The sequence below is a fragment of the Triplophysa rosa genome, linkage group LG5 (assembly GCF_024868665.1).
Source record: "Triplophysa rosa linkage group LG5, Trosa_1v2, whole genome shotgun sequence".
Lineage (NCBI taxonomy): Eukaryota > Metazoa > Chordata > Actinopteri > Cypriniformes > Nemacheilidae > Triplophysa > Triplophysa rosa.
Window position 1 is genome coordinate 22,264,029 of NC_079894.1, and position 12,018 is coordinate 22,276,046.

The following is a 12,018-nucleotide window of genomic DNA, read 5'->3' on the forward strand; positions in this document are numbered from 1 at the left end:
AAGCCGCCCTCACTCCCCTCAGGGAGAGAGGTGTGCGGGTACTAAAACTATCTCGATGACTGGCTCATCTTGACACATTCGCGAGATCTGTTATGTACACACAGGGACCTAGTGCTTAGGCACATAGATCGATTGGGACTACAGGTCAACCGAGAAAAGAGCAGGCTCTCCCCTGTGCAGAGCATCCTCTTTCTTGGTATGGAACTCAACTCTGTCTCCATTACAGCACGAGTACTGCCTAGAGTTGTTAGATGTGCTACTTGCACTGAAGGGGCTACAACCTCTCATGCAGGACAAGCACGTGCTGGTCCGGTCGGACAGCACAACTTCCGTAGCTTATATCAACCACCAGGGTGGCATTCACTCACGGCAGCTAACACGACTCGCCGGACGCCTCCTCTTGTGGAGTCCGCAGGTGATCAGCTCCCTGCGAGTCACACATATCCCAGGCGACCTGAACCAGTCAGCCGATGCGCTCTCTTGTCAGTTGACGCCTCGCGGAGAGTGGCGAATCCACCCCCGCGCAGTCCAGCTCATTTGGGTACAGTTCGGGCAGGCTCAGGTAGACCTGTTCGCCTCTCTGGACACCACCCATTGCCCGCTAGGGTACTCCCCGTCCGAGGCCCCCCTCGGCACGGATGCTCTAGCGCACAGCTGGCCGTGGGACAAGCGGAAGTACGCCTTCCCCCCAGTGAGCCTCATTGCACAGATCCGGTGCAAGGTCAGGGAAGAGGAGCATCAAGTGCTACTAGTTGCCCCGTACTGGCCCAACCGGACCTGGTTCTCGGAGCTAATGCTCTTGACGACAGCTCCCCCCTGGCCGATTCCCCTGACGAAGGACCTGCTTTCCTAGGGGAAGGGCACGTTATGGCACCACAGGCCAGACCTCTAGAACTTCCATGTCTGGCCCCTGGACGGGACGAGGAGATCCTGAGTGGCCTGCCCCCTGCGGCGGTTAAGAACATCACTCAGGCTAGGGCCCTTGGCCACTAGGCGGCTATACGCCTATAAGTGGCGCCTCTTCTCATCCTGGTGCTCTTCTCGAAAGAAGACCCACGGTGTTGCTCGATCGGGAACGTGCTGTCCTTCCAGAGACTCGAGAGTAATCTCTCCCCTTCCACACTGAACGTGTATGTAGCCGCCATTGCCGCTCATCACGACCCAGTTGCTGGTAAGTCTCTAGGGCAGCACAACCTGATCATTAGGTTCCTAAGGGGCGCGAGACTCGTCCACGCTCCGTACCCTCTTGCGACCTTGATGCGGTCCTGGCGGGCCTGAAAAGGCCCCTCGGAGATGCCGCTCTTTCTCACCTCATGATGAAGAAGGCTCTCCTGATGGAGCTCAAGAGGGTAGGGGACCTACAAGCATTCTCCGTGTCCACAGATTGCCTAGAACTCGGGCCCGGTGATTCTCACGCTATCCTGAGACCCCGGCTACGTGCCCAAAGTTCCCACCACTCCCCCTAGACACCAGGTGGTGAACTTACAGGCGCTCTACTTGGACCGCACACAGAGCCGCAGGAGCTCTGAGCAGCTCTTTGTCTGTTTTGGAGATCAGCAGAAGTCTGTCTCAAACAGAGATTGGCGCACTGGATCATGGACGCCGTCACTGGGACGCGTGCCCACTGGCAGTGAGAGCTCACTCCACACGGAGTATAGCCTCCTCGTGGGCACTGGCTCGAGGCGCCTCTCTGGCAGACATCTGCAGAGCTGCAGGTTGGGCTACACTCAACACCTTCGCGAGGTTCTACAGCCTCCGTGTAAAACCGGTATCAGCTCGAGTCTTGCAGGGCATCAGGTAAGACCGGCGGCCGGTAGGGCGTACGCCTGCGAAAGCACCTTCCCCCCTCCTAGGTGGGTCAGCGTGCTATTTTTTTTCATTCCATTCATCACTAAGCAAGCACCTCCTGCGGGCGGGCTGGGCAGAGCAGTACCCGGGTACCAACTGAGTTATCCACAACATAGCTCTAACTGGACCTAGTGCTACCGGACGTTGTAACCCCCCAGCAGGGCGGTTCCGTCTGATGTATCCTCATGATTGGTTCCCACCTTAGTAACCCATGACCTTCCCTAGGTGGACCTCCACCTCGCGGTAAACTACTTTAGTCCGCACATTTTTCCCATGAGTTCTCCCCTAAACGGCGAGACCATGTTGGTATCTCCACTAAAGCTCCTCCCTACGGTAGGAAGAGGTCTCTGTAGTGCGTCCCCCATTTGAGGAAGTAGCGCTTACCCAGTGGCCTTACGGTACCGGGCGGCTTCTCGCTGTTAGAGAAACAAGGTTGCCGCCTATGAGGGCCGAAGGCAGGGGCCTTCCCACCTTTAAAAAAAGCTCTGGGACCCCCTACCTATCCACTGGTAGGTTACAATTTCGCGGTAGCGCTCGCGGCTGACACGCCCAGGCCAGTCACCGTCGCTTCACTAGAGATTGTGACAGGGCACAGCGTCGTGGCGTTTTCCATGGGAACCCCATCTGTCGGTTCGACACAACGTCGAGAGTTTTCGTTACGGATGTAACCTCAGTTCCCTGATGGAGGGAACGAGAGCTGTGTCCCTTATGCCACAACGCGTGCTGCCCGCTGCAGCAGTCGTGAGAGTTCTCAGGCTCCTCAGAACAATGGTGAATGAATGCAGCACGCCGTCTCCCTTTTATACCCGGATATCCGGGGGCGGAGTTTGGCATGAAAATTTCATTCGCCAATTTCATTGGCCTTTTCTAAACTAGTCAGAAGTTGATAGGTTCTCAAGAGCGAACCCCATCTGTCGGCTCGACACAACGTCTTGTTCCCTCCATCGGGGAACTGAGGTTACATCCGTAACCAAGACGTTCTACTGCCCTGTTTTTTTAAAGTATACAAATCAAAGAATTGATTTAAAAAAAATCACCATTGTGTTGTTCCTTCACTCTGTATTTACATTTGTTGCATGACTCATACACGTTTTGGGCGTCGTGGGGTCAATTCAAATGACGAGAATTTGACATTTTAGATGGGCTAAACCTTTAAATACATAACCTGTGAGCTACAGTACGAACATTGACAGATGTAATGCATGTTGAGGAAATGTGTGCTTCACTTTTCTTAAGATTCTTGCCTGGTTGACAGAGACCAACAGTAGCATCATTTAGTGCACAATTTGCTCTTTGTTAGGGTACAAAATGTCATAACACAGCCTGCCTGCCTGTTATTGGTATTTTAATTTTTTCCTTTTACAAGTCTCTGGACCAGATGAGACTGTATAGATATTCAGCTGTTCCAATTATTATCATTATCAAATATTATCAATAATTACTGTTATTAGCAATAGTTTGTTTGGTGTTCCTCAGGAATTCATCATTTGATGACATCACAGACATGTGCATCTGTGTTGTGATGACCGGTCAAGTAAGTGGGCAGGGATGAGTCAGCTGTCCCCAAAACAGCTTTGATCACATGACCAGGCTAACCGGAATACAGGTCCCTGACTACCCAATGTTCTTTTGGCTCCCCAAGGGTTTGACTCACCAAGCCCACTCATACACACAGAAATGCCACTATAGGCGACCACATGTGAAACTGGGGTGTGGGTCTGGACCAGTATGCACCAGATCTGATAGACCTTTGGGTAGCACCGTGAAATTCAGCTCACTCGGCTTACTTGAGTTCTGAATGCTTCTGTTATTCTTTTGTTAATGAGATGAATTTGTTCCTCTCGTTCACAGAAATGGCATCAAGCTCAGCTGAACTGGAGTGTTGATGTGCAGACTGCTGGACACGACAGCTTCAAAGCCTTTGCTTTGTTGCTAGTGTTTTTTCATTATTGTATGAGGTAATGCTGTGAAATTGAGCCTGAATTTAATAGAAGCCGTTTTTGCATCTTGTAAAAAGCCTCATACTCTTTTGCGATCTTGTAAAGTTATGTTCGAAATGCTGTCTGATTCCTTTTAGCAAATCATTGTGTATAAACAATTCGTTTTTATGGAGGAAGTCATAAAATATGATTCCGGAAGTCCCAGCATATCATACTTCTTTGTTTCTGTAGCAATTATTTATTTTTTACAAAAGTTCACCCAAAAATGTTGTCTGGATTTGCATGACCAATGCCATTACATATCTGTATGAATATCTGTATTCTATGTTTCAAGTGACCGTAGCTTGTGAGAATCCGTGTATGTCTTGATCTGCTTGAAAGCACATTCCGGGTTTGTGCTTCAACCTGCTACCGTGCAGACCTCTGACTCATGTAAATGTCCCTGGCAGCTTCTTTCAGTTCTTACGTAAGTCGAACGTCTATGAATTTCACTGTATTTATAGCTTACAAGTTTACGTGCGCCACTGTTTTTCATCAAAGTTCTGTTTATATTCTGTCTCCTTTATTCTCCTCACAGCAATACATTTTCTCAGGATTATCTTTTTTAATATACCACTGCCTCTTGTTTGCGGCCCGGGGGCTGGTCTCAGCGTGAGTGTTTCTTGTCATATTTGTCAAACTGCAGGCCTCAAATGTGACTCAAACACTGCGGCTGTCAGGCAAAAACCAGTGGTGTGGTTGGGTGGGGGGTCACAGGCAAGCTGTGGCTTGTTCAGAAATTTACTGCTTCTTTAAGACATGTCACGATCTGGCCTGTCCGTAGAGGGGTTGACAGACTGGGGCCGTAATAAATATGACAGAAAATTACATCAACGAGATGACTAAAGAGGTTGGTTTCCACCCTGTTATTTATTAAAATTCAATACATGTCAATGTAATTTTCCAGCTGGGTTATTAAGAGGTATTCTGTGGATGATAGAAAGGGAATTAATTCCACAAGCAAAAAAAATCCTGAGGAAATATAATTTGTATACCATATCTATCCTATTGTATCCTTTTTGGTAATATTTCAAATTCTGTTCTGTTATTTTGGATTTTTTTGCTGTTGCTGTATGAATATTAAAGTCTCAAACGTTTTCTTTCTTTTACATTGTCCTACAAGGTGATTTCATCATATTGACGGACATAATCTTCTATTTTTAAACTATCTTATATTACAATAGATATTTTTACTTATGCTTATCAACAATGGTTGATTTTCTAAAGCGTAATTGAAAGAATGTTGTGTTAGCAGTGCGAAGGTCATTGGTTCATCCCCAGGGAATATTATGAATGGACTGTATCTCACTTTGGACAAAAGCATCTGCCAAATGCGTAAATGTAATGCCAAAAGACCTTTTAACACGAAATTGGATCAGAAATGCAAAATAATTATTTGTTGCACTTAATGTGGTCTTTAGATAACCGTGACATGTTGCATTTTGTGTACATTGTACAATTCCTTAAAGAAAATTTCCAGTAGCCTAAGTGAATGAATTCCTTTGAATTGTGTCCCTGAGACCAGACTCAAACCCTGAATAACTGCATTACAAAATAAGCTCCAATTGAAACCCCAGAATTTCCCCAAATTACATAAGGAATCTCTGAGATCTTTATCCTATCACGCTGAAGGGACTGTTTAACGCGCCCGTGGGGAAATGCAATGCCTTCTTCATTGGCTAGCGGTCTGATTTGATGTAACATCCTGTGGAGGATCGCGGCGGCAGACGAACCCGATGCCCTGCAGATGGTGCCTTTGCTCGCCAGCCTCGCATTCGACCGGCAGCGAGCGCGCAGGACGCATCTCACAGTAGCCTACAGCAGAAGCGCAAAAGACATACGCGCGGTCCACTGCTGTCATTACACATACATTTATCTCCGTTATCCTGTCTTCTCTCTCACAGGACTGCTCTCTCCGGTAAAGCGGGACCTCGGGCGATTTATTTCAAGTCGCTGTCATTGTATAAGAAGAAACCGCGCGTGGAAACGAGCCGGTGCGCTTTGAGGTCTGCGGAGGGGCATACCGTATTCAGCGGCAATTCAGCTGTGTGGATGCGCTTCTTTTGCCCTTGGATTTGATTTTTTTGCACATTATTGTTGTTCTGTCCACAATGGGGTTTCTTTTGCTGCTGGTTTTGTGCGCTCTTACCGGGCCGGTGTTCGGGGACAGTAAACCCAAGATATGTACGGAACTCAGGCAGTTCTATAGCAGCAAGGGGTTCAGTCCAAACGGAGTTCCGGCAACCGAATTGTCCGGTAAGTGAAACGGTTTCTTGATCTTTAGGTGTTGTAGACATTTTAGAATTAGAAAAGTTTTTAACATGCATGATACTTGTGGTGAAGGCGTTGGGTAGCCTACAGGAACACAAACTCGAGTGCAATGATTTTGCATTATATATTATATTATATATAGGTATAATGTACATGCACGTGTTTTCATTGGATTTATTAAAACAGAAGAGTATAATAATACACTATTAGAATTTATATAATCTAAATTTAATTTTAAGTCCATTAAGTCAGTCTGCTATTTTAAGTCTGTTCGTGTTTTCTTTAGGCTATGTCACACCTTACCTGTATTACCTTGTGTGTGTGCATACTGTATACATTATAAATAGTAATCATAAAATACTTATGGACATTATAGATTTTATTTCTGGTAATTTCTAGTAAGACAGACAGACATGGTCTCTTTTCTAACACCCATATGGCATTCATGTCAAATCTTTACATATGATAGTTGCTTGTTTCTGTTGTTACTTTGTTGGTGTGTCATGGCTATAGAGATTTACTGCTCATTATTATTACACTTATACAGTCTGAAAGTTTCTTTGCCGCTGGTGTGTATGGGTGGAGTTGATTGTCATCCAGTTACCCCATGGGGGCAGGAGTTTTCATGTTTGATTTTTGAGACATATGATGTATGTTGAAAGGATTTGACTTTTGACACTGAGCTGGACTTAAAGGTGGTGGGTGTGCAGTGAGCCATCCACATATAGAAGCAGTGAATTCATTCTTTGACCTTGCTCACACCTTGGTCTCTGCTTCACTGTGTTATATTGTATGATTATTTTACACTACAACATAAGATTGTCAAAATCTCTGCAACATTATTTTCCCATCATCCTTTGTGTGTGACGTGCAAATCCGATCCCCGGCTGGTATTCCCTATTGATCAGAAAGTACCCTTCGTTTAGTAGATTAATAGAGGTGAAAATCAGACGTTAGCTGCGGGAGATTAATGTGATGAAGTTATTATCCTCATAAACACGTGCTTCACGTACTTCCAGACACATTTAATCAGACTGATTCATCGCTGCCATCACTTCAATCAGACATGTTACTGTACTGGTAAGGGCCCGCTCTGTTTGGCACGCTCATGGCCTCAAAATGTGTCCGATTTTTCATCATCCCCAAATCATATACACCTTCTCACAATAGAATGAGATTTAATTGAAAGTAATTGTTTCGGAGTTAAGAGTTTCCCCCAGGAAATGGTTTGCAATTATACTGCACTTTTTTTAGCCAAGATGTTCTCTGGGTCTGCGCTCAAGAGCTGACATACTTATCCCTTCATGCGTAAAACTGCAGGAATCTGATTTTGGTTTCTGTGAATATTAAAGTTGCATGCCTGTTGTCAGCTGTCTGAACAGAAAATCTGAACTCAAACTCTACTTTTATGTGGCTTTAATGGAATCATACATTTTCTTGTTTATCCCCTCTTTCCATTCTCTCTTGTTACAATTTAGCGATCAGTGTTACCTTAGATGGGTCCTTATCTTCCATTTTTGAAAAAGGAAAAATCGTATAGTTCACCCAAAAATGAAAAATCTCTTTCTGAATGAAGTTTTTTTCTCAGAGGTTGCATTTTCAAGAAACTTAAAACTGTAAATGAGTTCTCAGTTCATTGTAAAAAAACGACTCTTTTTCCTAAAGTCCCTTAGAAGAGGTGAGACACAGATAAGGCAACTGTTAACCTACCAAGGAAAGCATAGCTCAGGTCTGGTCATAGGTCTTGTAAGATTTAGATACGTTGAAATCCCATAAGAAAGAAGAATATCAGATGTGACCTCTTTAGTATCTCAGGTATTTCTTATAGAGATTTATCAGATTGAAAAAAGAGCAGACTGAAGACTCGTGTGTCTCACATATTTCTCCTGTGAAAAAGACAGATATCTCATAAATGTCTCCATTTGAGTTTAGAAAAGATCTCAACAGTGTCACAAACTGAGCTTAGATTTGCCAGTTGTAATTTCCAATCAAAGGTCAATAATATTGATGATTTCAAATAAGAATTTCAATTCATCAAATTGACCCAAATCCAGATGATTTGATACAATCTACATTTTACAATTGCATGCTCTTAATGTATTGCCAGTTGTCTTATTTTTTTTGCCATCTAAGCAATTTTAGGAGGACTAAGTTGAGCTATGAAAGAGCAACCTCTGAGCAATAAAATCTTGTCTTTAGCTATATTTGGTATCTTGTCAAATCTTAACCTAGCGGGACACGTTGTTGAGATTTGGAGGAAAAACCAGGAGGCTTAAGCAAGAGTCATTTGTTTTTCTTAGTGCTGAGAGAAACCATTGAGGTGTTGGAGAGATCTCATTTGTGAATCTGTCCTATTGTTTCATTCCAATGACTTTCTTTCTTCTGTGGACATCTTTTCAATTTTTGATAGGAAATGTCTTGTTTAAATTTATAAGGGCTGAATTTGAATATTCTGGATTGTACATCATCTCCCTCTCTGACTCAACTCAGACTTAACCAGAGGTCCCTTAAGTGCCACATTATGGCCCCTGGTTATATTTGTGAGCTTTTGTGTGTTTATGCTTATTATGTTTTTAGCAACACCATGAAAGCTCATTTAAAAGCAGCTGTCTTCTATCAGTCCCTTGCATTCTGTTTGTCTCATAAATTAGTTATGATATTCCCCTGGTGATCTGGATAGAGGTTCCATCATAACAAACTGTGGCACACCCTGCGTTCAGCCAAACAACTCGAACGACCCACACCAGTGTGCGATCTTATGAGAATACACAACCATAATCTGTAACTGACCTCATTTCAGACCAACATTAGAGTGAGTCAGTGTAACTGGATGGCTCATGTCAGTGGTGTCCAAATGTTTTTAGTTTGCAAAGCATTTTGGAAAAGCAAGATAGGTTTATTTACTTTAATGCGTTTGGCAGATAATTCCAGTGCATTTCAGATATACATTTTCTCAGTTCTTTTTAAATTCAGCTTCCCTTCATCCTTATTTACTTTGTGTGATGGTCTTCTTGTATAACAGTAAAAGCATGTATCATATGCAAAACTGTTTTAAAACAAAAAATGTGTCAAAAAGCCATTAAAAACTGTAGCATCTGTAATACTTGCATGTCAATTCACATTTACCGTGATGATGAAGTGTAGCGCCCCCTAGCTTTGTCTGCAGATTTGGCAGTAATCATGTAGACATTATGTTCAAGTGATGGTTCACCCCAAAATTCCAATTCTGTCACCATTTACTCGCCCCCGAGTTGTTACAAACCTGTATAAATTACTTTGTTCTGCTGAACACAAAGGAAGATATTTAAAGGTATGTTAGCAATTTTCAGTTCTGGGACATCATTCTCTACCACAGTAGATATGATATTTTTTGAGGAATTTAGGAAAGCAAACCGTTCTGGGGCACCTTTGACTACCATTTGAATTTTTCTACTATGGTCTACAGATCATAGATATAATGAACTGTCTGTGCATAAATATTGGAACATATAAGTTGCATGAGGCCAATTTTTGCGTTGTGTGTCTGTTGTGTTTGTGCATACTTATTGTGTTTTCATATTGATTTGTGTCTGTTGATACGAATGCATTGATTTGAGATGTTTGTTGCAGTCACGCACACACTCTCTCACACTGATGCATTTATCCTTCAGTCAATAGTAAGATAAATAGGGATGAAGTTAGAGCATTAGTATAGACTCACACACATTTACCTCCTCACACACACAGAGTGAAGTGTTTATAATGCTGATGCTCTAGACGTTGAAGGCATTAAATTGTAATCTGCTCCCTGGAGTCTGCAGCTCCTCACATTGCGTTTGATGTCATGCAGAGGAACCGCTAGAGAAGATACAAATACAGGAAGATGAGAGAAATGAAGAGCTGATATTCAGACTCTCATTTGGATCTAGCGCTTCATTTCTGTTCTCTCAAGCCAAGAAGACAGACGTTTTTTTAAGACGTTTTGAACATTCTCCTGTTTGTATTTTGTGCTCTTTAGATAAAGTGTCAGATTAGAGGAGCTGTCTGCAGTTCAGTGCTTTCCAGAGAACATCTTTTCCATCAGTTATACTGATCATTTCAGCCAGGTTGGTCACTTATCAGGCATTTGTTTTAAATGTAATATTTTGTTGTGTTTTAGATGGACTGGACTCTTGGGATTATGGGTAATTGGTGAAACATCGAACTGCATGTGTGTACAGGCAGAGATGTTGGCCCGTGTCCCAGGATGTGAGAAGAATATTGTACTTCTGAAATCAGATAGCACCTCAGAAGAGCGCCGTGATGAAAATCTGCGCTTCAGAGAGAGGCCTATTGAATTATCGAGGCACTAAATATGACAAATAACTGGCTCGGATTGTAATACATGCAGCATAATGTAGTTCTCAGTCTTCCTGTGAGTGAAGGGCACATGACCCTCCCAGAAGAGAGAGAGAGAGACAGAAGCGACAGGCCAAGGTGACCTTTAGATGACGACATCTTTGATGGATTGAGAGAGAGAGAGAGAGAGAGAGAGAGAGAGAGAGAGATCTTTCCATAATTTAAAGGTTCGTTAACATTATTCCAGTGAAATTAGGGGGTTTGTAAAACTTTACAGACATACTGCATTTGGCATGTTGACATTGTCAAATTAAAGGGTTGAGGAGTTCAGCTCAGCTTGCATGGTTTTGTGGCTTAGCTGGCTGCAATCTAAGTGGGTCATCCAGATACATGTTGATTTGCTGTGTAAAGGCGACTGAAAACAAGACAATTCTTATGATAGGAAAATTGAATTTACACTTAAGCCAAGAACCCAAGCTTGCTTAAAACTACAGTAAATAAAAATCTGGTTGATTTTCTACACCTGTGCTGTGTAACACTTGAATGCTTTGATGGTATTTTAGTCGAAAGATTTGTTGACCCTGACTCTAAGGGGTGGAGGGGGAACGGCGTACTCTGAAAAACTGTTTGAATCGGTAAAATCTCAACCAGATTTCATGATACAGCTAGCCTTGGTGATTCATTGTGAAAGACCAAAACCTTACGCTGCAAGTATTCACAGATATTGATGAGTTCAGACATCAGAATGATCTAACTTGTTCCTTTGTTTGATTATTGCTGTAAAGTTTCCTTCGAGTGTGTCTTTCTCTTTTCCAAGACATCGTGTACGCACGGAGCACAGATAAACATACACACAAACACATGCAGTACACACACTCTTTGGTTACAGCGGTAGATACACGTGTGGGCGTGTTTAAAGTTCTTTTGATAAGCTTCACAAACTCGTCTGTCTCACTCACTCACTCACTCACTCACTCACTCACTCACTCACTCACTCACTCACTCACTCACTCACTCACTCACTCACTCACTCACTCACTCACTCACTCACTCACTCACTCACTCACTCACTCACTCACTCACTCACTCACTCACTCACTCACTCACACTCTTTATTCTCTCTTTATCTCTCTTGCTCGCTCTTTTTCTTTCTATCTCTCTCTCTGTCTCCCTCTTTCTGTCTTAGCCTTTCATAGTGTGTCCGTAAATTCAGTCTATAATTATTTTCATTTTGATGTATTGATTTTCTTTTTCCTCATATTATCCAAATTAACTTTGCGTGAGGAACTAATCAAAACGTAAACCCTTTTACTAACACATTTATTTCATCAATAAACAGCATTTGGCAGTTTTGTTTTAAATCCACATGAAAACTATGGTTTTGGCACGATAAATGTTGTCAAACATGTTGTGATTAGGGCTGTCAAATGATTAATCACATCCTGAATAAACGTTTGCGTTTACATAATATACGTCTGTGTATTGTGCATATTCATTTTGATTTTATAAACACAGACATATACATGTATATATTTAAATTTAAAATGAATACATAACATTTATATATATTTTCAATTATTGGTAAATATAAATAAACACATCT

The 12,018-nt window shown here is 42.8% G+C and overlaps 1 protein-coding gene across 1 annotated transcript in view; it reads left to right on the top strand.

The window, feature by feature from the left end:
- Window positions 1-5,517: 5,517 nt before the first annotated feature.
- Window positions 5,518-12,018, top strand: part of gpc1b (glypican 1b) — a 71,238-nt gene continuing 64,737 nt past the window's right edge. Inside the window, exon 1 of the mRNA XM_057334188.1 lies at window positions 5,518-6,083. Coding sequence (XP_057190171.1) covers window positions 5,939-6,083 — 145 coding nt within the window. The 5' untranslated portion in view covers window positions 5,518-5,938. The remainder of the gene's footprint in view (window positions 6,084-12,018) is intronic.